General features: G+C 38.9%; 1 protein-coding gene across 3 annotated transcripts in view; it reads right to left on the bottom strand.

Annotated features, from left to right (window-relative positions):
* LOC139450161 (putative methyltransferase NSUN7) overlaps positions 1-27,980 on the bottom strand; it is a 63,393-nt gene that overhangs the window by 11,381 nt on the left and 24,032 nt on the right. For all 3 annotated transcript variants that reach the window (XM_071231836.1, XM_071231835.1, XM_071231834.1), the window contains exons 2-5: positions 27,254-27,979; positions 14,564-14,622; positions 7,934-8,220; positions 6,303-6,489 (exon numbers count right to left, since the gene is read on the bottom strand). In XM_071231836.1, coding sequence (XP_071087937.1) covers positions 6,303-6,489; positions 7,934-8,220; positions 14,564-14,622; positions 27,254-27,689 — 969 coding nt within the window. In that variant the 5' untranslated portion in view covers positions 27,690-27,979. The remainder of the gene's footprint in view (positions 1-6,302; positions 6,490-7,933; positions 8,221-14,563; positions 14,623-27,253; position 27,980) is intronic.

A 27,980-nucleotide genomic window follows, 5' to 3' on the forward strand; every position in this document is an offset into this window, starting at 1 on the left:
TTGACAACATCCTTCAGACATTGACAACATCCTTCAGACATTGACAACATCCTTCAGACATTGACAACACCCTTCAGACATTGACAACATCCTTCAGACATTGACAACATCCTTCAGACATTGACAACACAAAACTGAAATCAACATCACACATCTATAAAATCATATACAAATCAGGTTCCGATTTCCATCGTGTCCCCTGGAGAGCCGCTATATACACATCAGCAAACAGTGATGACAGGGGATGTGTGTCTATGTACATCATGTTGTCCATGACGCTGACAGGAGGACGTATACAATGCCCATCAATCACACATGTCAGCTCTTTCCTGTGTTGTTGTGTTTATGAAACTGATATGCAAATATTGATTGATTGATTTAATGTGGGGATACAGAGTGGTAATGAAGCATTACCTACAACACGCAAAGGTAATTTGTCCTCAATGAAACCATCACGTGAGACTTATGAGGGTCACTAAGATCAAGGCTCATGCAGAATATTTTTCAAAATATGGGAATACAAATCATGACAAATGCCTGTCAGATCCCCGGAAGCACTCAGATCTGTGGCATATTTCTATCTTAGGTAGATCTGACCAAGGCATGTCTACAATAATATGAGGTGAGGTGAAATGGGGTTTGACGTCCAAGCTTTTTGCACGTATATAGTGACGTGTTTGTGTGAGGTGAGGTGAAATGGGGTTTAACATCCAAGCTTATTGCACCTGTAGATATATAGTGATGTGTTTGTGTGATGTGAGGTGAGGTGAAATGGGGTTTAAAGTCCAAGCTTATTTCACTTGTGTGACGTGTGTGTGGTGAGGTGAAATGGGGTTTAACGTCCAAGCTTATTGCACTTATATATATAGTGAGGTGTTTGTGTGAGGTGAGGTGAGGTGAGGTGAGGTGAGGTGAAATCGGGTTTAACGTCCAAGCTTATTGCACTTATATACCGTATATCGCTGTGTATAAGGCGACCCCACGTATAAGACGACCCCCCTGTACACGCCTTCAAAATCAACCAAAAATCCTATACTCCGTGTATAAGGCGACCTGGAATGAAGCACACCACAAGATACTTACTTATATTGGAGACTAAACGTGCACATCACAAGTGCACACACAAACCTTATATATGCAATAAAAATATGTATATATTGCGTTGTTTTTTCTACAATGATTGGTCGCGTGTGTAACTCCAGCACATGTTGACATGTTGTGTTTACACGGTACGACACCAAATTGGTGCTCGTAACATAAAATTAATTTATGAAGTAATAACGTATAAGAAACAATGGTGAGTAATTTAATCGCCAATTAACTATGTTGTAACTAACTGCTATAAACTAGGCTTATGTTTGCTTCACATTCAGCATGTTTAGTCCACAATCACTTATACACACCGTCTCCAACAGTTGTTAATACAACTGTAAAAACAGCTGGAATTGATTTCAGCTTCACCGGTTATCACATGTTAGGTCACATGTGCAATATGCAAATGCTTACCGGTACTTCCGGCTCTCTACTCACAGATGTTGATTGTTTTACCTAGTCAGTTGGTTTGACAATCTGCATCGAGACAAGGGTCATTTCAACTTTATTTGCAGAAATTATTAAACTTTATTCAAGGAAAAGAGATACAAATCATGTTTATGTATGGAAATAGTTATTGGAACAGTTATTTAGGACGAAGTGCTTGTTTTATCCCCCCAATGCCGAGTGCCTGGCTGGGTAACAACAAGTACCATCTTTTAACGTCTTTTGGTATGATCGAACCCCGGACCTTCAGCTCTCCGGGCGGATGCTCTACCACCAGACCACGGAGGCGGTCCACATTAATATGAATCATGAAGAGGTAAGATGAGGTTTAGCAGATGCTCCAAACAATGAAGAAGTTAAAATGAGTGTAGAAATAATTAAACAGATTCTATTGATAGTAAAGAGTAAACAAGGGGACGGTAAAGGGTGAAACCAGGCACAACCAGACAGCATTCATGACATATTTGTTTGTGTGTTTGTGTGTTTGTTTGTTTGTTGTTCAACGCCTAACTTAATATTCCAGCTATAACATCATAAGCATCAATCTATGCAATTTGGATACGATGACATGCATCAATCACGACTGCAAGCCTGACCATCAGATACTGTTAGTCGCCTCTTACGACAAGCATGCATGACATGTATATCAAAATCGGATAGTACATTTCTACCACATTATTAACAGATTAGAGATGATAATATGTGTGGCAGGGTAGCCTAGCGGTTAAAGTGTTTGCTTGTTACACCAAAGACCCCAGTTCAGTTCCTCACATGCGAGAAGCCCATTCCTTATTTCCCCTGTCTGACAATGCTGGAATATTGCTACCAGCAGCGCAAAACCTGACTTACTCATGACCACTAGAAGTGAGTCCCACATAAATGGTAAGGAGCTGATCTAGAACCACTTGCACCATGCGACCTTACTGCTAAGACCATCCACATCGTGTCTCATGAGAGCATACCCGCTCAAAACTAGTCACTTAGATTGCTCTTGGGTTTTAGCCCCAAACTCTCTATATAGACTTACAATAGTCTTAGCACTAAGATTGTTTTGTGCAAGAGGGCATCCTACTTACCCTAAGGGGCAGTCGGGTAGCCTTGTGGTTAAAGCATTCGCTCCTCACGCCGAGGACCCAGGTTCCATTCCCGACATGGGTACAATGTGTGAATCCCATTTCTGGTGTCCCCCGCCATGATATTGCTAGAATATTGCTAAAAGCGGCGTAAATCCATACTCACTCACTCACTCTCTTATCCTACACATAATGGTGACAGTAACAAAATGATGGCTGCCTAATGGATAGCATTGCATGGTGGAATCACGTGTGTGAGTGACGTTGAAAGTATTGTCGCACTGGTACAGCGAGAGCCACACTAATGAAGATGGTATCACTTGATGACATGATGAACAGGATTTCATGCCTGAATGACATCACAACAATAATTTTCAAAACAACAGTACGCTTTGAATTATTTTCCACAAGTTCTTACTACAATATGTTCATATTTATTCTTAGACTATTGAGATCAGTTTGTTCACGTCACTGTTTTTATGGACCCCTTATCATGCTCTAGACCCTAGCTACAGTTATCAACAAAATTAGCACTTTGGAAAATTATGCCGCCACCTTGGACAAAAGTACTACATCACCTTTGACAACTAAATCATATCTGATTGTAAACAAAATCAAAGGAAAACTAACAGTATGAACTAATATTAACAACTAACGGTTCTATTAAAGAAAAAATAAACATTCCCCAAATACAATAAAATGGCCTCATCAAAGATCCAGCTGACACATTCATCAGCTATCTGTACAAATTGTGTGCATGGCGCCATGTTGTATCAGCATCTCTTGTCACATAAATCTGCTGCTGTATCGACCTGCGTATGCCAAGAGACAGGTTACAGCACCATGTCAACACTGCAGGCTGGCAGCATTCATTGGTGCACAGGGAACTCAAGCGCAGATGGTGCTCTTTGACAGTAAATATTGCAAATCATTTATAAAGAACAAATATTTTCACAAGAAGTCCTTGTTTTCAAGTTCTTAACTCAAAGAATTAGTTTTCTTTTAAGATATATTTCAATGATTTGAAACACTTAGTAATTAATGTTGAGGCCCAAACTTCAGTCATCTTATGCTTCATCAAATTCAAATCTGATTAGGGGGTAGAAGTTCTGTTGAATGTTCGTCTGTACAGCCTCTTAAGGATGACAATAAATTGTATAAGCTTTAAAAATATTTACCCCTATTTAAATAATGATGACACCATCTATAGATTCTGACCTCGACAATGTTGGAAAGTCCATTTTATGCACAGGTTGGTATTTCCCACATATTATCACAATCCTCATGTTGATTACCTGTACCTTTTCTCACAATAGGGGCGGTCGGGTAGTCTGGTGGTTAAAGCGTTCGCTCCTCACGCCGAAGACCCGGGTTCGATTCCCAACAAGGGTACAATGTGTGAAGCCCATTTCTGGTGTCCCCTGCCGTAATATTGCTGAAATATTGCTAAAAGCGGCGCAAAACCATACTCACTCAATTTCTCCCAATACCGATTGTCATATCTCTCCCGCTTCTGGATGCGATCATTCGGCTACACTTTTATTTGCGTCATAGACATCATGATAGAACAATGTTTTATCTTGAAATTAACCATGCTTCATTCTTCATTGTTCTTTGCGATTTATGAAATTATCCCGTAGCTACCTTATATTGTGAATTAAATGTGAACTTTCCGATATTTACAAAATGTTTCAGCTCATCCATAGTAGGTTCTAGAGGATAATAAAGTTGAAAGATGTTTTCTTTTAACTTGAGTGCTGCTCATGACACAACCAATATATTCAGACCTCTGTACCTTGCTGTTCTGAGAAATAAGTTTCAGTTGAAATGCCTTAAAACAACTGACTTTTCACTGTGTATGAATTTAATACTCGATAAGAATCTTTTCTTCTCAATCCCAAATTTGAAAAAAAGCCTGTGCCATTTGGCTTGGCAAAATGAATGACACATTAATTTAACTTTAATTAGATTAACATGTGATCAGATCAACTTTGGTTTTGTTGTTTTCGTCTACATTCTGTCAGTTCTGACAGACGCATATGACATCATCCATTGTATCGTTACGTCATATTTATCATCAGCTCGATTATCATCACACAATCACCCCCATTATCAAATGTCTCACTTAACAAACATAATCTATTGGATTATTTTAAGACTTAACTATATAAGCATCTGCTGTTGTTTTCGAGAAAATACTACTTTCATCCAACACTGAAATTATGAAGCTAAAGCCGAACATCTCCATCGATTTGAACTACGTAAACCAAGTGGCATCATGGTTCCAAAACAGTATCATCAAACATACATCATAAGGTTCAATCTGATATAGCTGTAATCAAGCTGACATGGTCATGAAATAATCATCCCATCGGTGCCATCTGATCTCGATGCACCACGAGCCGGGGGGATACCCCCAACAGCCTCAATCAAGCCGACACTGATGGCCATGTGTATATTTAATGACAATATGTGAGTAATTAAAACCTCTGCTGCATGCTCTGTCACTATCAACCACAAGGTAAAGACACTGACGTGATCACCATCTATAATTAAGCATCGTAACGGTCCAGGTTGACACCTCCATGACAATTAGTCTCTGGATGCTAGATAATCACCTTGAGATCTACCAGTATCTACATGGAGAGGTGATCAAAGGCGCATGACGACCGTGATGCAAGGAGCTGGGATACCTACAGCCACTAATCTACATAGACTCAGTCTTGACATGTGGACCATTCTTCATGATAGTAAGACCTGATGACATACGTACCATTGCTACAATATGACCTGATGACATCTACTAATGTGACAATATGACCTGATGACATCTAGCATCTTGACAATATGACCTGATGACATCTAGCATCTTGACAATATGACCTGATGACATCTAGCATCTTGACAATATGACCTGATGACATCTAGCATCTTGACAATATGACCTGATGACATCTAGCATCTTGACAATATGATCTGATGACATCTACTAATGTGACAATATGATCTGGTGACACCTACCTGCATGACAGTAAGACCTGACAACATCTACCTGCATGACGATCTGACCTGACAACACCTACCTGCATGACAATCTGACCTGACAACACCTACCTGCATGACAATCTGACCTGACAACAACTACCTGCATGACAATCTGACCTCACGACACCTACCTGCATGACAATCTGACCTGACAACACCTACCTGCATGACAATATGACCTGATGACACCTACCTGCATGACAATATGACCTGACGACACCTACCTGCATGACAATCTGACCTGACGACACCTAACTGCATGACAATATGACCTGACGACACCTACCTGCATGACAATACCTACCTGCATGACAATATGACCTGAAGACACCTACCTGCATGACAATATGACCTGAAGACACCTACCTGCATGACAATATGACCTGACGACATCTACCTGCATGACAATATGACCTGACGACACCTACCTGCATGACAATATGACCTGATGACACCTACCTGCATGACAGTTAGACCTGACGACATCTACCTGCATGACAATATGACCTGACGACACCTACCTGCATGATAGTAAGACCTGACGACACCTACCTGCATGACAATATGACCTGATGACACCTACCTGCATGACAATATGACCTGACAACACCCACCTGCATGACAATATGACCTGACAACACCCACCTGCATGACAATATGACCTGACGTCACCAGCGGATGGCCATGGAGATATTGAGCAGCATCAGGAGCGAACACAAGCATGTCTGGACAGTGGTGGTCCACCACAAACTTCTTCTCCTTCAAATCCAGCACGGAACAGGACACCTGCTCATGGCCCTCCTCCTTCAATCTGTGGATCACGTCCGCCAAACTGGGGACAAACAGATGGCATATCAGCCACATCGTTTGATAGCATGTGGATTAAATTACCGTATTCGACGTAATAAGCGTCCGCACTAAGAAACGCCCACGGCAATATTTGTTAATATATTGGCTAGTGAACAATCCCAATTAGCACCACTTCCGATTGATCAATGTACATAAGGCTTATTTATTCGTGTATAATACGCACTTGTGTGTTATATGCAACCTTAATTATGGGCAATTAAATTCTGGAAAAATATATCTGTCGTATATATATATATAAACATTTCAGGCTGTCAGCATAAACCACAAAATTTATCTTTCAACTCTGTTTTTTTTCACCAAAATACTATTCTAATAAGAGCCGCCTATTTCTAATTTTGAGAGCGCTCTGGGCGCTTATTACGTCGAACATGGTATGTCATTTGTGAAAAGTGTCAGCAGGTATTTGGACATACATTTCCATTTCTGAAAGCCATGGTAAAGCAATGGCAGAGTCATATGTTGAAAGTCTATGTTAAACAAGAGAAGAAAAGTCAAAATGCATGCTGTAAGTGAACCCTGAGTACATGATTACTGCAGTCCCTGGACATACGCCATGCAATGGAACAGTCCATTATGTTAACATGGGATCAGGGTTAACTCACACGTTAACTCACTTTGTCTTGTGATGGTGGACCCACATGTAAACATGTTAACTCACTTTGTTTTGTGATGGTTGACCCACATGTAAACATGTTAACTCACTTTGTTTTGTGATGGTTGACCCACATGTAAACACGTTAACTCACTTTGTTTTGTGATGGTTGACCCACATGTAAACATGTTAACTCACTTTGTTTTGTGATGGTTGACCCACATGTAAACATGTTAACTCACTTTGTTTTGTGATGGTTGACCCACATGTAAACATGTTAACTCACTTTGTTTTTAGATGGTTGACCCACATGTAAACATGTTAACTCACTTTGTTTTGTGATGGTTGACCCACATGTAAACACGTTAACTCACTTTGTTTTGTGATGGTTGACCCACATGTAAACATGTTAACTCACTTTGTTTTGTGATGGTTGACCCACATGTAAACACGTTAACTCACTTTGTTTTGTGATGGTTGACCCACATGTAAACATGTTAACTCACTTTGTCTTGTGATGGTTGACCCACATGTAAACATGTTAACTCACTTTGTTTTGTGATGGTTGACCCACATGTAAACACGTTAACTCACTTTGTCTTGTGATGGTTGACCCACATGTAAACACGTTAACTCACTTTGTCTTGTGATGGTTGACCCACATGTAAACACGTTAACTCACTTTGTTTTGTGATGGTTGACCCACATGTAAACACGTTAACTCACTTTGTCTTGTGATGGCTGACCCACATGTAAACACGTTCACTCACTTTGTTTTATGATGGTTGACCCACATGTAAACATGTTAACTCACTTTGTCTTGTGATGGTTGACCCACATGTAAACTGGCATCTGGAACTTATTGTTCTCCTCCTGCTGGCGAACCTGTTCTGGCAGCAGGAACTCTATAGAGGGCGCTCTGGCCTTGATGCGATGTCGGGCCAGACAGGCATTCAGCTTGATCTTGAAGTCGAGTATTGCACGTTCCACCTCCAAGCACACCTCGTCCAGTTCCTCATCTGGGAAGGGGGAGCGATGCTGGAACTTCCGGGTCTGGAAGTCAAACATCATCACCATGACTAGACTCTGGTCATGCTTCACCTGTAACATACAGAATAATGCTCATTTTATTTTTATTTGTTTATTATTTTGCACCATGGTAAGCAGTATAACAGTGACCTTAAATAAATAATGTATAGACCTCACAAAGCAGTGGAGGATGTTATGAGCATACTACGTCCAATGTCTTTGGGGTACAATGACAAGTGACAGAGGCTGACCATCCAATCCCATTTAGTCACCTCCTACTGCCATGTGGGTGCTTTAAAGGGGGTTAAACAAAGCGTGCTTGTTATTTGTTAAGTTTTAACTTTAAAAGTTCTTATTTTCACAAATGAAACAAACTTTCTTAAAATGGCATTTAAACTGAATCGCACTTCTTCAAATATTAATTTAACACTGATCACAATTTCTTGGTAACTCTTTTGTCATAAGTGATTTATATGTTCCCTCTAGAAACTTTGTTTGTTTGTTCATTGTTTAATGCTACACTCAGCAATATTCCAGCTATACTATTGCGGCCTGTAAATAATTGAGTCTGGACTCAACAATCCAGTGATTGATATCATGAGCATCTATCTACACAATTGGGATATGATGGCATACATCAACCACGTCATCGAGCCTGATCCCCTTAGTCGCCTCTTACAATGAGCATAGTTGCCTGTTACGGAAAGCCAGGTAATTGAAGACCTGTTCTAACCCAGATCTTCATGGGTCTGAAACTTGACGTACTGATCTGTTTTCCATCATTATTCTCCAATTCCCTCAATTCTCAAAAATCCATTTCATATATATAGAAAAGGAAAAACTAAGTCTGTGTACACCCAAAGATGTGACTACTATTATGACATTCCTTGGGAACAGAAACACAGAGCCGACCGACACAGACAACTTAGTGTCCCATCGTGACGGACACCTGCCTGTAACTCCTTCCACTTGAGTTGGCCCCAACACACACCTTGTGTGACAGGACGCCACAGACCACCTCACTACAATAGGCATTGACACCTGGTATTGTTGATTTCGTTTCACTAGTGTTGTTTATAGAGATCTAGGTTTGAGGCCACAACAATGGGCAATCTAATCAGTTCCATGACAAATGGTCCTACCTGACAGTTTTATACCTTACCATACGGTCACAAAGGGCATTTCTTTGTTTGGAAATTGAAATATCCACTCTGAATACTGATTGGTACATTTCAACATGTGACATTAATGAAGACATCAGTACTTAGATAATGTTCCTGTTCATGAGGTGAGGTGAAATGGGATTTAGCGTCGCTTCCAAGATTATTGCACTTATATAGCGATGTGCATGTGTATGCATGGATACTATCCTACCTAAATATTATCCCTGGGGAGGTTTTACTCTAGAGTATAGTATCCTACCTTAGTGTGGGAAATCTGGGATAGGTTATGTCCAAATTAAGGGTAATGTCGGGGGTATATATATGCTGACAGGATTAAACACACTGGTATGGGTTCAAATTCACTAGGGAGAATCATCCTGACACTAGAGTATTTCATCCCCGGGATAAAAAATAGGGTAGGATAATATTCACTCTTACACATGCACGTGTGTGATTTATAGTGCTAACCCACTGAGATACCATGCCGCAGTTTAATATGAATGCCCCACTCAGGTACAGTATACTGACTCCGAGCCGATCAGTCCTTGTTTTAGCCCCTTTATGCCGAGCACCAGACAGGGTAACAACAAATACCATCTTTTAAAGTCTTTTGGTATGACGCGTCCGGGGATCGAACCCTGGACCTTCCGCTCTCTGGGCAGACCCACTACCAGTAGACCATGGAGGTGGTCTCCTGTTCATGAACTAATGACAGTAATAAAACATTCCTTCAGAGATGAGTATATGTTTCTTTAAATTCTTACTTGTTGGTAAGCAGATCTTATTATGGCCAACCTTTGTTTCATTAATCATGTTAATTTGATCACAGTATTATTAAGGCTTGTTTATTGATACTTGAGTCTGGACCTGACAATCCAGTGATCAATATTGTGAGCAACGTTTGGGGTACAATTATGTAATGCAGAAGGCTGCAGTGTTGGGCAGCCTTCACATTCTCCAAAAAGTTCAGGGTGGGTTTGACAGCGCTTCCTGAGAGTGTCCCATTCAATGTCTGGGCTATGTGTTTAGGGGGCAAGGACCCTGAGCTGATGAGGAGCCCAACCAGCCTGACTGCCAGGATCACCCAAACCCTCTTGGCTGCATTTTTTATTTTAATCTGTATAGAAGAAGGAGAAGGAGAATAAGAAGTAGAAGGAGGAGGAGGAGAAGTAGCAGAAGAAGAAGTAGTAGAAGGAGGAGGTGAAGTAGTAGAAGAAGAAGTAGTAGAAGGAGGAGGAGAGGAAGAAGATGAAGGAGGAGAAGAGGGGGAGAAGAAGTAGTAAAAGAAGAAGCAGAAGAAGTGGAAGAAGAAGTAAGAGAAGAGGGAGGAGGAGGAAGAGGGGGAGGATAAGAATCTTCAAGAAGAAGAAGAAGAAGAAGAATGTAGCTACCAGGGTATCGGCCAATTGGAAACTTTCATATTTCAGGAATGACAACCACAGTGCTATTGTTAATCCCACCTATCGTATTGAGTGGCAGGCTAACCTGAAGGAATTTCTTTCATCATTAGTTTGTCATGCTCCCCAACAATAATGAGATAATAAGATTACAAATAACAACAGAAATACAACTACCTTACAATTTATGCTTTTGGCTACAATTATTTTCATTTCTGATAAAAGAAAGTTACAGATTAGATATTAATTTGTAATTTCCAAGGATCAACAAAGGTGTGTGTACACGATATATCTACAGGCGTCAGCCTGTCACCTCTTGGTCTCTCATGACAAACACAATCTCCTATTCTTGAAATAAATGAGTGTGTGCTGTTTGTAAATAACATAAGGCCGATAACACTTTAACACTGAATGTATGTGTGTTCAAAGACCCATGTCCAAACTCACATTTAACAATGCTGTACACAGCATGAAATAGATGAGGTATGCATGTCACTGCTTGAAAGGCATTACGACAGATACACGTCAACATGAGTAGTGCCATAGAATCAGGTCAATTATAGGAAATTGTAAACCAAGAGTGACAAAGAAATTGTGACAAATATGAACTGTTTCTAAAAATGACATCTAATTGCTTGACTGTGAGGTCTTCCACAAATATCTAAACCTAAATAACACCAACAAAAATGATTTGTAGTTCCCAAGATAAATGAGATCTTTTATGAATAAAGAAAAAATATCTAACAAGCATATGAATTACACAACACTTGCAATAATGACATAATATAGATACATATTTTCAAACATTGGTTCTATTAATTCCTGAAACAGAGTGGCCAAGATGGGGATGTTGATGAAAAGCAACTCAAAAAACATTATTTATTCAATTTTTTAAAAGATAATTATTTGTAGTTTTTAGTCCACGATTTAATCTTATTATTTTAATTTATAAAACTAGTTTTCAACAAGTGACACAAAGTTATTTACAGTTTTTTTATTCTGCCTACTGGATCAATTTGTATAGCATAATAACATGTACAGATATAGGCCAGTTGTTCTGATTAATAGTCTGAAGCTACCCTGAAACCTTCCAATAAAAAATAAAATGAATAAAAAAAAATATTTTAAAAATGGCTTTTTGTTCAAACATTTACTGAGTTTGAACATGTCGTCATTGGAAACACACTGATTTCACATCACTACTTTATGGTGGTCCTTTTACTTTCTGAACATAAACTATGAAAGTAGAGAGATTAGAAGTGAGGCATGTCGTGCCTTCTGGCTTGTTTATTGTGTATTATAGACACTCATACGGAAACAGAGCGTGGGTTCAATTCTCAACCCAAAAAGTACCCGAATTTGTACTTTACCAAGAAAGTGTAGTCCCAAATATAACGTTTGTTACATTTGACCACTTTCAAAAAGCATTGTGTATTCATTAATAAAATTCCAATTAAAACCTACTCTTATTTCTACACAGCCTGATAATCACACATGCTAACGAAACAAATAAATCACAAACACTGAAACCTGATTAATGGTGACTGTTATTTCTCAAAAGTACCACATCAACAGTGTAATATACCCAAACATGAAGGGTCATGGGTAAATGGCCTCAAATATATCATAAACTATTCACCATAAGAATAATGATCATGTTCTATGTTAATACAATCTCATAAATAGTTTCCCTTTGAATTCGTTTGCCCCTCCCGTCTTAAGTCCCTCATTTTTATTCACACACATACACAAAATCCACTGTGTCTTCCATTAATGGCCCACTCAGAGCCAATTACACAATAACATCAAGCTCAGTTCATCACAATAAATCTATTTGTGTCTGAACAGGGATAAGTGGAGCTTTATAATCTTCCCCTGATCCACATTGATTCCCTGTGTGGGCTCCAAGAAGTTATGACTTTCCGGTATTATATTCTAGTCTATAGACTGTTTCAGACCCATCATGACTGATGTACATCTGGGTACTTGTCTATATGAATGCTGTATAGAATGAATAGGAAATGTTACATTGTAACAGAGAATAAAATTAATCGAGCTAGAAATGTGATCCCATCCAAATATTAACACTTCTTTCAATTTTTTCAAAGCCTAATACCATAGTTCGTTTCATGTCTTAGGTTTATAATCAGTACTCCTTTCCACAAAGCGATATTAATGCTACGCCTATCGTTAGCATATGTTTAAGTATGGGAGTTACGATCATCCTTGCACTATGATTATCGTAAGCCTATGTTAATATATGAGCATTACGATCATCTTAGCTCTACGACTATCAGAAACTCATGTTAAAGTATGGCAGTTATGATGATCTTAGCCCTACGACTACCGTAAGTGTATGTTAAATTTTAAGAGTTATGATCATCTTAGTGCTGAAGATCGCTTTGCAGAACCAATCCAACCCTAAGAGAGTCAAAATATTTCAATAAGGTGCAGACAAAACTGAAATGTACAATTTCTTTCATGTTTTTCTTACAAACTGAAAATCATTTATATAAATTTCAAATCTGTATGTAAACGTGTCAAAGTCAATGTCCAAATTCAGACATGTTGCAAAATGACTGAAAGTTTTATTCAGCCACATCACAAATTGCCTGAAAGTGTCATTGATTTACTGGATAAAAAGACTAATTCTACGTGTCATTCGATCATAACTTACTCTTTTTATCAAATCTATATTATTTGTTCACAATTTAATTGATGTTCCCTGAGAATAATTTATCCATATTCATTTGACACGAACATCTTTAATTTATAACCTAATGAACTGTGTAACTCGACATGCCAGCAACATACTGCATACGTCTGTTGCGTCTGATGCACTATTTGACATACTGACCCACAGTCAGCAACACATGGAAAAAACATCCATCCACCAATAAAACTCACGGCTCCCACTGGAGTCAGGCGTGAAAGAGGGAAGTACATAGCTTGTCAGTGTGGACTTGATCACGTGGCTCAACAAGTCCCCCAGGACGAAGTCTGACACGCGAACACTAGCGGAACATACACCTCAACTTAGCTATACATCAGTGTGAAATGAGTGGTAGCCGGCCTGTGCTATTCTCTGTTCTGTTGTTACATGGGGCTGGACCCCCGGAAATGTTCTTGACAAGGTCGTGAATTTGAGACAAGAAACGCCATTCAGAATTGACGATGTTTAGGTTGTTTTTGTTTATGATTAATCATACCGAAAGTTGCTAAATTATGAAATTTAGTAACTTGAGTGTTTTCTTATCATCGGGTAACAAAAAATAATGATCAAGTGTGAAAAGTGATAAAAATATAAAGAAAATATCGGACTGCATGCAGCTCAACGTGAAGTGGCAAAAGTCAAAAATTGCCTTTTCTGGTAGTTGTGTGCCGTTAAATTTGGTCGATACTTTCTTAACTCATGATGTTTTCTTTTTGAGGTAAATAAACTACTGAAAGTTTTGATATTTTGAAGGTGAGAATTTATGCATATCACAATAAAAATAAATGATATGCAAAACCTACTTGTAAAACAGTATTATTGCGAATTTCATTTGGGGGTGATCCTTGGCTATGAGCCTGTCGACTGGGTTCGACAGTAGCATTGAGAGCATTAGGAGACAGATATCATGCCACCCTGGAATTAGGGTGTGACTTACCTCTCTGGCTCAGCTGGGGTGAGGCTAGGTGCTCCAGGATTCCCACCATGGTGTGCTGTAAAACTCTGACCTGATCTTTCCTACTCTTAATGTTGTCTCTCCAACTGTGTGACATATTCTTTATGCATATCCATTGTGATCTACATCACTTTTTGAGATAATCCACTCCCTCCCACCCACTGCAAGACATATTGGCTGTACTCACCTCTGGATGGTAGCTGAAGAAGCTGGATTCCTCCGCTATTGCTTCCAAGATGGTCTGATCTGAAACAGCATTGTATTTTAACATTGTAGTTTAACACTGTATTTAATATTGTATTATAACATTGATTTAACATTGTATTTAACATTGTATTCTAACATTGACTTTAAAATTGTAGTTTAACATTGTAGTTTAACATTGTATTTAACATTGTATTTTAAAATTGATTTAACATTGTATTTAACATTGTATTTTAACATTGACTGTAACATTGTATTTTAACATTGTAGTTTAACATTGTATTTTAACATTGACTGTAACATTGTATTTTAACATTGGCTGTAACATTGTATTTTAACACTGTAGTTTAACATTGATTTAACATTGTATTTAAAATTGTATTTTAACATTGTTTTCAAACATTGTATAAAACACCTCTACAAACCCCTAATATTAGTTGTAGTAATGACAGCATGTATTGTCCCCATGGGGACCCGGAGTAGAAAGTGTCCCCAGCACCCCATTGCTAGTTGTTTTGAGGTGACTAAATTGGGAACTCGTGGAGATTCTGGGTTAGAATTGGTCCCTGGCAACCTGTGCTGGCTGTAAGAGCTGACTTCATGAATCAGATAACCAGTAGCAGTGATTTGGGTATTGGCATGACTGCATGGACCGTTGCTCATAATGTCAATCACTGGATTGGTTATTTACAGGCCAGCCTAGTTACACAGTCATGCATGCAGTTACACACACAGTTACGCACATTTACAATTATGGACCCACAGAGTTTTATGTGCAGTAACACACACACTCAGTTTCGCACACATGCACGCACGCCCAAATGATTAGTCGAGTTTGGGAATTTGTACCTAAATGTGCTGCTGACTTGGGGCCGAATATTGCCTGGAATACAGTGCTTGTCTGTAGAGAGTCATATCTCACCCAGACAAAAGATTTCTACACGACTGCAGTACACATTTTCCTATTTCCGAATCTGCAGTATTCAACAGGAACATGATTATCTAACTTGACACGATTACACACTTACAGCACTAACACTGAACTGTGATTAATCAGGTATTCACCATCAAATCCTGCTGATTGTTAATCCCCACTCCAGATTTACAACTTTAATCATGAACATTTAAAGTTCCTGGATATGACTTAACATGTTTAAGAGGCCCAATCTGAAGGAAAATAATAGGTCCTTTAATGAGACTCCTTTAAGATCAGTCGGATATGTTTAAACATGGCTTTGATACACCACGTTAAGGGATTAATCTGAAAATTCTGTTACTTTTAATACCCAGAACTCAAGATCGGTAAATCTCACATCTTAAAACTTAGCTGAACAGCAATCATAATTTACAACTTGATTAGTTGAACATATTAATTAAATGTATTTAAAGCTGTACTAAGAACAGCATCTACTTGCTGTGGTTGTGATGATATGTGCTCATACTTAGTGTCACCTCCTTCAAGCAGGACAAAAACATTGGATGTCTCGTAAAATAAACACTTGAAAAATGTTGACAGGTCCTGGAATGGTAAACATCCATTTGTCCATGACCTCAAAGAAATCTTAATTGGCTGTATTTTGTAAATCATTTTGAATTTAAAAAAAAAAAATACAATAGGTCTTTACTATAGACAAAATCGGTCACTTTGAACACTATTCCGGTTACCGTATTCGACGTAATAAGCGCTCCGCTCTAATAAGTGCCAAAGGTGGCATTTGCTGAGATATTGGCTAGTGAACAATCCCAATTAGCTCCCCTTCCGATTGATCAATGTACAGAGGACATTTATTCGCGTATCATACGCACTTGTGTTATATGCACCCTTAATTATCGGCAATTAAATTCTGGAAAAATATATTTGTCGTACATAAACATTTTAGGCTGTCAGCATAAACCTTGAAATTTATCTTTAGACTCTGGGTTTTTTTCCACGAAAATAATATTCTAATAAGTGCCCCCTATTTCTAATTTTGAGAGCGCCCTTGGTGCTTATTACGTCGAATACGGTACATCACAGTGCCTGAGAAACTGTATTTTATGCAATTCGAAACTGCACTGGTGTCACGTCAGTAAATTGTTTATTGACACAGTGCCACAAGGCATTGTTTACTTCTAAAGAGTGTGTTTGAACTGTTTTGAAAAGTGTTTCACTCAATGTCACAGTGTGTTGTTTCATATAGGAGTGAGTGAGTAGTGTTTTATGCCACTTTTAGCAATATTCCTGCATTGGAAGACACATATTGTACCAATGTGGGGAATCCAACCCAGGTCTTCGGTAAAGCAAATGCTTAACCATCAGGCTACCCCACCGCCTGTTTCTTATAGGAGGGACCGTCTCCGTGGTCTAGTGGATAGAGTGGATAGAGTGTCTGGAGAGCGGAAGGTCGGTGGTTCGATCCTAGGCCATGTGATACCAAAATCTACATGTAACCTAGCTCTACGTTGAAAACATCCTATGATACCCCAAATCATTCATCTGTTATTAAATCAACATGTTATTAATTCTTTTGTCACTGCATGTATAATGTAAACATGAATTATCTGATTCTTGTCATTTGGTCTCCAGGGTACTGTTGTTCAAAACAACCTTAGCGCTACGACTGTCTTAAGTCATGATCACCTTAGCGCTAAGATCACTTTGTACAACACACCCCAGGTAATAAGTCAATCTAGCAAAACCACAACCAGTTACCCGTTTCATCTAGATGCTTCATAAGTTGTTAAAAGGGAGCACAATCACATATCGCCCAGGTCCCCAAACAATATCTGGTGTTATTCTCCAATACAAATATTTGAATGTTGATTGGCTATGTTTGACGGATGCTATCTGTTAGATACCCAGTGGGCAGCAATGAAATATCCATTATTTCAGCTGATCAGATGGGCTGATTGCCATGAGGGGTCTGTTTTATCACCCAGGACTACTTGGGTATAGTTTATTGATGGGCCAGTTGCTGATTTCTCATAGGAAATGGAACCCATGTGATTCTCTAAACATCCCCATCAAACATGACAGGAACGTGAACCTGTATAACTTGAACGGCTGACTGATAGACTGTGATGATTGTCAGCTTAGATAGGGAGTGTCCTGTGTTACCAGGTGTTAAGTGGACAGATCTATTATTGCTGGGACAGGGGACTCGGGTACTTGGGTTGGGTGGGTCCTGAGTAGGACCCGGGTACCCACAGGACTACCCGGACCCCTGGCTAGTCATGTGATATATATTGTTCAATGATAACAATAAAATTCCATGGTTACACCAGTACAATTCGCAAATGTTCTCAAATTTTCTTCTGACTATGCACACATTCCTTCTGACTTTTATATGTTTGAGTAAAGACAAAGCTTCAGTTAACTTCAGTGTAAGTATGATCAGATCGTTGTGTGCGCATGATCAGATCGTTTTTTACATATCTAAATACTTTTTGTCATGGCTCCAGTAAAACAATTCCCAATTAAACATTTTTAATCCAACTTGAGACCTACAGTTGGTACCCAGGCTCAGGTAATAGGAGGTTCGGTACAGGGTAGGCCATCTGGACTCATTCCAGCCCTAAAATCTATGCCCTCGTGTAATAAAACAGATGTAGTTGATGTGACCAATGGAAACTGCAGACTTTATCATAGACTTACAACACTCAAGGCATGAAGACCCCATAACTTTTCAAAGAAATGTGTATTATTGTTATAGAGCTAAGACTGTTCTGCTAGGTTAAAACTAAAAGAACAGTGCCAAGGCACTGTAGCTCACCTGTATATAAAATCAGTTAAGACATTGTAAATTGGATGACAATATTTTTTAGAGGGAAGTTTCTTGTGAGTTGTTCCCAATAGATGTTGCTGGGCTACACAGATAATCACAGTGGCCGAACGATCGCACCCAAAAGAGGGAGAGATATCATAATGGGTACTAGGAGAGAAGATAATTGATGTTAGGATCGTGAGAATATACCTGAAATACCAAACTTAACCTGTTCATAAAAAGGACTTTGTCTGACATTGCCAAGGTTGGATTCTATTCAGGGAGTCATCAATATAAAACTTTGGGTAAATATTTTTAAAGCTTGTATATTTTATCAACATCCTTAAAGAGGCTTACATAATGTTGATATCTCATATAAGAAATAAACAACTCATGGTCGTTGTTTATCGTACAATAAAACACTGCAGGGAGAATGGGCTTCTCATGGTTTACTCTCCCTGCAGTGTTTTATTGTACAATTAACAATGACCACTCACCATTTATTTCTGAAATAAATGTCATAGTCAATGTCTAAAATTACTGAAAGTTTCACTTTGGCAATTTACAAAATGATTGTTTTAGTCATTGCACTGACTTTTCATACTGACTGTGTAATTCCAAATATTTTTATGTTGAATTTCATTACCCAGGGACTGAAAATGATAAGATTAAAGTAAAAATTTGTCTTCTTATCCTTGTATAAGTACTCAATTGTGATGTTTTTAAGTCCTTTTGAAATTCTTAATAATTCCAATTTTCTGTCAAATAGATGGACACACTTTTCAGTCAGTTTGTAAAATGACTGAAATATGTTGGCATTTTGTAAACTTTGAATCGAATCCCATTTTACACATTGACTGACATATTTATATACAGCAATCTTCGAGCACTAGCTGACCCCTATTTCTGCAGGTGGATAGAAACATGGCTGATTTGCAGCTTACAGTCACACCCCAGCAGAATCAGCTTCCCGGCCAGTGAGCAATAAGTTCTAAAAGTCAAACAGCCTAGCTACACAACAGCTGCCATCAATCAAATAATTATGTCTCAACTGTGTTTCCTTTTTCACTTGGTGCCACTGAGATGGGTCAATGGCGGGCTATAGCCCACTCCCAACCTTGTGACATAGGAATCAGATAGGCCCCATGGGCAACTATTTGTTATGGATATTGAGTGGCTGTTTCACTGGAAATGTTGCAAATCTGCGACAACGGACATAAAAACTGGCAAAACATGTCCTAGTTGTGACTTTCTTGGTGGGAGGTTGCTCAATATTATGCTAACAACTGCGGCTAACACAACAGAATTAATACATATATATTGACAATACAATTTTTATTAAGGGACCGACCATTTGATCAAGTTTTAATATAATTTATTCCAGAAAACACTGGAAGAAACATTCTTGCCGTATGTTAAAATTTTTTTCAAAAAATGTCACCCCCCTCCCACCCCTAAAGTACTGTATTCGACGTAATAGGCGCCCTGCTCTAATAAGCGCCCACGGCGATATTTGCTAATATATTGGCTAGTGAACAATCCCAATTAGCACCCCTTCCAATTGATCAATGTACACATATGCTGTTAGCATATAAACCACGAAATTTACGATCTTTCAACTCAAAATAATATTCAAATAAGCGCCCCTATTTTGAGAGCGCCATGGGCGCTTAATATGTCAAATACAATATTTCTATAGATTGCTGAATTGTTTTCACACGAGCCAGCCATGCCTGTTTGAATGTGGAAGTAGTCCATCAGTGTTTTCACCATTTCAAGAACACGGTCTAATGAAAAACGTATGAACGTCAAATTGTGTCGTTCAAACATTTATCGTCCAATGGAAAAGCTGTATATCAAGTAAACTTCATATCTAAAAACTATTTAATCTTTAAATGGGTGCTCATTAAACACCTCTTGTAAATTTAAACATAGATATTACCACCTGAAATATGGCTACGCTAGAGTACCTGCTCTGACATTTACACACATACAGGTATTTCTCACCATCAACAGGGTAATGGGCTGGAATCATGACCTCCACCCTACCACATATTTAAGAAGTAAATGATGAGTGGGAGTTGTTTATCGTACAATGAAACCCTACAGAGAGAATAAACCATGAGGGATGCAGTCGTTTATTTCTTGTATCATGTATATGAGATATCAACAGTGTGTACAGCCTCTTAAAGGATGTTGATAAAACGTACAAGCTTTCAAAATATTTACCCGAATTTTAATAATGATGACTCCCTGAATAGAATCTGACCTCGGCAATGTCGGACAAGTCCATGTAATGAACAGGTGGGTTAAGTTTGGTATTTCACACATATGCTCGCAATCCTCACATCGATTACATGTACCTTTTCTCCCACTACGAATAGTCATATATCTCTCCGAATTTGGATACGATCCTTTGTCCATTGCCTGCATTGCCTAGCTACATCTATTGGGAAGAATTCACTCTACACTCCCCTCTCAAAAATAACATCGTCCAATATGCGATGTCATCATGTTTGAATCTCCAGAAATGACGTCATGATAGAACAATGTTTTATCATGAAATAAACCTTGATTCGTTCTTAATTGTTCTTTACGAATTATTGCCAAATCAAACTGAGCCCTCATCCAATTACCTGTACATAAAACATATAAATACTTGGAACTGACAACGTCGTATGTGGACACTTTTACTGACCTACATATGAAACCTTTAAAGACCCAGCCATAAACTAGATGGTATGTCTACACCCAAGTAATTATCTGTAAAGGAATCCTAATGGGAACCATCTCAGTCTGATCCACAGACATTCCCACTCTCCTGCTAATACAGGCCTTGACACTTGGAACATTATGGACAAAGATATTAACCAACATAAACCCCTCAGTATACTCATTCATCTTTGATAACACCATGTTATTCTTTCATATTACCATCTGTGGAGATTCCATGGCAGATTAGGTTACCAACAATCTGTGATTGTTGAAAGAGTTAACTTATTAATATGGCTTGGGCAGGCTGGGTGACTTGGCTGATGTTATTGTGTCTCTTAAGCATTGATAGTTGCTCATGCTTTCAATTACTGGTTTTTATGGCCTGTCCAGGCTACATTATATATAGGCTATTGTGACATAGATCAAATACTGCAAATCTGGAAATTAATGTGTATCCAAATTAAAACGACTGGTGACCCCTAGCCAAAAATATGACTCATTATCTGTGCAACTGCCCCCACCCCCACCAGTGGAATGATACATATCCTTCTGCTTAATAAACCATGTTTGTGTTTATATTCAAGTTGGTATCTCTGAAATCCAAAAGTGTGCAGTGAGGTCGTCTTATTGTTGATAGTCATTTTGGAGACATAAATGCAAAGTTAGTTAATGCGAGCAAAGACCACTTGCATTTTTCACATTTAATTCAGACTTAATTTAAAGATTTACAGTACATGTATTATGGACTGCAATATTTAAAAAATATCACTCAGTCACCCTTATAATACCCAAAAGATTTGAAATTCTCACAAAGATATAATTTTGCTGTGTGGACTGTTTGGAAGAATCTCTTACCCTCTGTTCAGGACACCCCAGAGCTTAAATTTGTGTTGTTATATGAGATTTCTTTATAAATGTCATTGACAAAATGCACATTTCCTATATTTTCCGATCAGAAACTACTGTGGGAAATAGATGTATGCCATATAACCAACTTATAACTGAGAACTAGAGATGATCTGACCACCATGAACTGATGATGAAGGACCTTCACCAAAGGATGGGGCTTATAATATCAGTTACCGTATTCGACGTAATAAGCGCCCAGGGCGCTCTCTAGATCAGAAATAGGGGTCTCTTGTTAGAATATTAATTTAGTGAAGAAAACAGAGTTGAAAGATAAATTTTGTGGTTTATGCTGACAGCCTGAAATGTTTATATACGACCGATGTATGTTTCCAGAATTTAATTGCCCATAATTAAGGGTTCATAAATAAGTCTAATGTACATGGATAAATCGGAAAGGGTGCTAATTGGGTTTGTTCTCTAGCCAATATATTAGCAAATATCGCCGTGGGCACTTATTACGTTGAATACAGTAACTCAGATGAACAGATTATTTGTATTTTCTCACACCCCACAAGTTATTTCCAAACCCTGTAATCATGCAAGATTCATCTTTCATCATTTAATACAAAAACAGTTATTGTTATTATCAAAAACAAGTTATTCATATCATTTGTTAAATATTATGGATTATCCATCCCTTTTGAATAAACACTGAAAATTTATTCATTTGAGATACTCTCTCCGAGTCTGATCGTAATGACTGTGTCACTTATGTTTCAGTGTGTGTTCTGTGGATCACACAGTCACCAACATAACACACTGTTGCCAAGTACGTACTACACCTGCACCAGCTCTATAGGGATTGGTCCGTACACCTTTGTTCAGGAATCTCACGCCAATATTTGTCGCCCCCCGGCACTTGTAATCCTCTCATGTCATCTTAGCTATGTAAAAGGTCATGTAAGTCTGTGTGGCTTCAAGGGAAGCGAAACCTAGAATTAACCTTTTTTATTATGAAAGATAAACATAAAACTTTTGATGTTTTATTTCAATTGAGCATGTTGGAGTTCGTAATTTTAAAAACCACAAATATGTATATTCATTTAAATTGAAATTCGATGTCTCTTTGAAATTAATTGGGTGGAAAATGTATGTCCCATTTCAATTGACATTTCTTAAAACATGCATTTGAAGTTTGTTGGTATTCAGCATGTTGGTTTCAGTGAATTTGTCACAGTCTGTTGGGCTTCAATGTTTGTTTGTTTGTTTTTTGTTTTATGCTGCACTCAGCAATAATCCAGCTATGTGAATGCCATCTGTAAATAATCAAGTATAGACAAGAAAATCCAAGGATTGACATCATGAGCATCAATGTATGTTTGTTTGTTTGTTGTTTAACACCGTACTCAGCAATATTCGAGCTATATGACGGCGGTCTGTAAATAATTGAGTCTGGACTAGACAATCCAGTGAAAGACATCATGAGCATGATGCATCAACCAAGTCAGCGAGCCTGACCACCCAATCCTGTTAGTCACCTCTTACACCTCTGGGTTACTCAGAAGACCGTTTCTAATCCGGAACTTCACAGAAGGAGACTAGGAGCTGACACATCTGATTTGACATTTCTAGGAACATGCATTTAAAGTTCGATTTTCAACATTAGATCCTGGTTATATTTGCTGAGAGAATCTTTCCTTGTACATCATAAGTGATGCAATGCCTCACTGATGCATGTGAGACAATGCAGAATGTGAGACAACGCAGAATGTGAGACAATGCAGCATGTGAGACAATGCAGAATGTGAGACAATGCAGCATGTGAGACAATGCAGCATGTGAGACAATGCAGCATGTGAGACAATGCAGAATGTGAGACAATGCAGAAACTGACACAATGCAGCATGTGAGACAATGCAGAATGTGAGACAATGCAGTATGTGAGACAACGCAGAATGTGAGACAATGCAGAATGTGAGACAATGCAGCTTGTGAGACAACGCAGCATGTGAGACAATGCAGAATGTGAGACAATGCAGCATGTGAGACAACGCAGCATGTGAGACAACGCAGCATGTGACAATGCAGCATGTGAGACAATGCAGCATGTGAGACAATGCAGCATGTGAGACAATGCAGAATGTGAGACAATGCAGCATGTGAGACAACGCAGCATGTGAGATAATGGTGATACTCCACACAGGCACAGTACAAGATGTCACTGTTAGGAGATTACGCTAATCCATGAACATACAAAACAGACGTGTCACGTATCAGTAAAAGATGAAGGGTGTGCTCAGCATTAATTAAACAAATATCTAAATAACTTTAGTCAGTGAATATTCTTCACACTTTGTCTGTCATGTACCAGCCAGTTAGGTTTTAATCTTGTCATTATTTGAACATGTTGAACCACTATCTCACAGAGGCAGATCTAGGATTTTGAAAGGGCATCTTAACTTCAGTGAGGGGGTTGGGGGTAGAGTTGTATGGCACTCGACAATCATACAAGGATGCAAATAAGTACTACATTTATACAAAGATAGTTGGGGGGCTATGTTATTAGGTCCACATGTTATTTTCAGAAGGGGGGAGGACTTAGGGATGTGCATGTCAGTTGCCTGCCCTTGACTAACAAGCATGATACCCACAACTTTAGGGTCACATAATTATGAAGAAAATCACAAGAAAAGAAAGACATGAGGGTCCGTAAATACCCCAAACACTTAAAAGCACAGAGATACGAAGAATATTTGGAATGTCGGTTCAAGAAGTTTATCCTGGAACAGCATGAAGCTATCTCGATCTCGCACTACACCCTCAGTCAGAGCTGGAGGGGTTGAGATAAGTCTGACAGTGGGGTTGTCCGCACACATTCACAGACATTCATACACTGTCTCACTGCAATGTCCACTGCTCCCATAGAAACATTTCTGCTCAAACTCTGTGTTTGAAGGCTTGAAAAAACATTATGGAAGTGTCAGATTGAAGGACAATATAGTCAGTTTAATCAGAATTACCATTATGATTGTATCTGCATTTTCCTATCAAAGTGAGGGGGATAAGTGGTTAGGGTGAGGGACGAATTGTTATATTACCCACAAGGAATGGACACATCAAGTGTAATAACTTCCGATATTTGCCGATATTTTTAGGGATTCCCAATCCTGATTGGTCAATTAAAACTATCATATGTAACAGTACTTCATTGTTGAGAAAAATATCATATGATGTCATACATTGTTCATACAGAGTGAAGTTTCTGTTGGGTTGACATTATATACTTTTTTTCTTCATTTTCTCTCTTAAAATGTCACTGGGTAATACACAGAATAACCTACTTGGAACTTGGAATGACAGATGATCTGTCCCTTGTGAATGAATGCTGAAAGTCCCTTGCCAAATACTCGTGTTCAATAACAAGTCCATTCATTCACTCAGGACAGAAAATCCGTAATTCCTTGTAGGTCTCTAACCTTTTCTAGTGTGCCACCAGGACCTCATAACAATGTTCATTTGTGTCCTTGTGAGCTTAGTGTGCAACAGGGGCAGTAGGGTAGCCTAGTGGTTAAAGATTTCCCTCATCACGTTGAAGACCCAGGTTTGATTCCCAACATGGACCCGTACAATGTGTGAAGCCCATTTCTGGTGTCCACCGCCCTAATATTGCTGGAATATTGCTAAAAGTGGTGTAACATCATACTCACTCACTCACTCACTCACTCACTCACCCACAAGTGTGCAACAAGAACACTACCACTGTGGAGCCATCTTTGAACTTAGTGATTGCCATGTCACCATGAGCAAGATAAAAAGCAGTCACAGTTTAGATAGTGTGCCCCTTTTCATACAGACTGATATCACCCTTTTCAATTTTGGAATCCCAGGTTTATTTTATCAATCTTCCCATGCAGTCAGCATCTTCATCAGTCTCTAGTCATAATTTTCTCTAAGTGTTTGTCACATTTACTTGTTATAAAGCACATTTATCATTTGTTTCTAATAAAAAATATTGTAATAAGGTATTCTTGTTGAAAACTTTAATCATTTGCTTATAATAAATAATATTGTCACTGGGGCGGTCGGGTAGCCTAGTGGTTAAAGCGTTCGCTCGTCACGCTGAAGACCCGGGTTCGATTCCCGACATGGGTACAATGTGTGAAGCCCATTTCTGGTGTCCCCCGCCATGATATTGCTGGAATATTGCTAAAAGCGGCGTAAAACCAAACTCACTCACTCACTCCGAATATTGTCACTAGATATTCTTGTGTTTTTCAACATTTATCATATGCTTCCACTAAATAATATGGTCACAAGGTATTCTTGTTAAAAACATGAGTGTGCTCATCGGGCATTAGGAACGTGTTTCAACCGTGGTATTTTGATGTTAACAATGCCATCGGGGCTCCAATGCAAGGAATTTCAAAGCCTGGCCAGTGGACTATTTCAGATATAGTGTTGGATATATCTAGTCATTATCTAGAATGTACTCTATCATGGTTGGAGGCAAGATCATCTAGTATACATAAGGTGGTGACGTGTGTAGTCACATACCAAAAGATGTCGAAAGATGGTACTTGTTGTTAGCCTGCCTGGCAACAAGGACTGGTCAGCTCGGACTCTGTATATTGTGTGCTGTATCTGAGTGGGGTATTCATGTTAAACTGCGTCATGGTATCTCAGTGGACTTGCACTATAAAACCAGCATTAGTCCAGACTAGTACCATGTGCATGTGTAAGCAAGGATTATATCCTACCTAAATATTATCCTCGGGGAAGTTTTACTCTAGAGAATAGTATCCTACCTTAGTGCCACACTGGTATGGGTTCAAATTCACTTGGGAGAATCATCCTAACACTAGAGATTTCATCCCCGGGGTTAAAAAAGAGGGTAGGATAATATTCACACATGCACAATATTCTTGGGGTGGTTGCCAGGACTGTTTGCATAGAACTATCTGATGGTGGTTGGGGCCGTGGGTGTTGGTGGGTGGTTCATAATTATACCAATGAATCTTCTTATTTAAAGTACGTACAGTACCCAAATATCTTTCTAAATTTTTTTTGCATTTGTACACAAAGCTGTTGTCATTTGTTTTTTTATCATCAGAAAACAGTCAGCAGCTAGACCCTAAGAAATATATGAGCCTTTCAACCAAATTAATAATGGTCCATGTGCTAAATCCTACTTAAACAGATGTCTAAAGATAAATGGAGGTTGACATGCTAAATTTCTTTCATCAGTAACAGTAGCAGAAATTCTGCCCATACAAAATTGCATGTTGTCATTAAGACTTTAGTCAACAAAATTCCAATTCTAATTCCAAAAACTCCAAAAGATGACTCTGAAAATAGATGCTACTTACATTTAAGCGCAGCAAAGGCCAGTTCGTAAGTTTTCCTCTTCTCAATCTCATCTTTAAACTCCTCGTCCGCTACCGGTGGTTGGATGGGTGCATTGGCCAGTTGTTTCCTGCGAAGGTACGGACTCCCTTCATTGGGATCCTGCTTCAAGACCGAGTATATCTTAGCCCCACGAACAAACATACGATGAGAGTAGACTGTTGGTTCCTTAAAGAAGAACTCTTGGCGGTATTTATTCTCATCCGAGATGTAGCCATTACTCTGTGAAGTGTCAGTCATGTTGGTTATATGTTCTGACTGGCTGTCACTATCCGAGAACTCCTCTTTTCCATTTCTTAAAATTTGGTCATTTCCTTGACCGGAACCCTCAAAGTGGAGCCCTCGGTTTCCACTGTACCCCTGCTGTTGGTAGGTAACATTCTCTGCTGTTGGTGGCATTATATTCTCAACATCCCCTCACACCTCTGCCTGTTTTCCCCGAAGGTGATGATAGCCCTTTCTGAGAGCTGATTGGTCAAAAAGGTTGGCCACTTGTGTCAATCAGCATTCACCAGACTGTCGAGCAATCGGCAGTGTGATTCAATCAAGTGTGTTTCAATCGCTGGGGCAGACGGGTGGGTCAATGCTTGATCCTGGAGTGAATTAAGTCAAGTCTAAATAGCCTCCTCAATCAATACAAACTAGTGATGCAGCGTGTCGCTTGGTGATTCCCAATACAGCTCCCTTATC

Source organism: Haliotis cracherodii, unplaced genomic scaffold (assembly GCF_022045235.1).
Source record: "Haliotis cracherodii isolate W230 unplaced genomic scaffold, xgHalCrac1.p SCAF_8, whole genome shotgun sequence".
NCBI lineage: Eukaryota > Metazoa > Mollusca > Gastropoda > Lepetellida > Haliotidae > Haliotis > Haliotis cracherodii.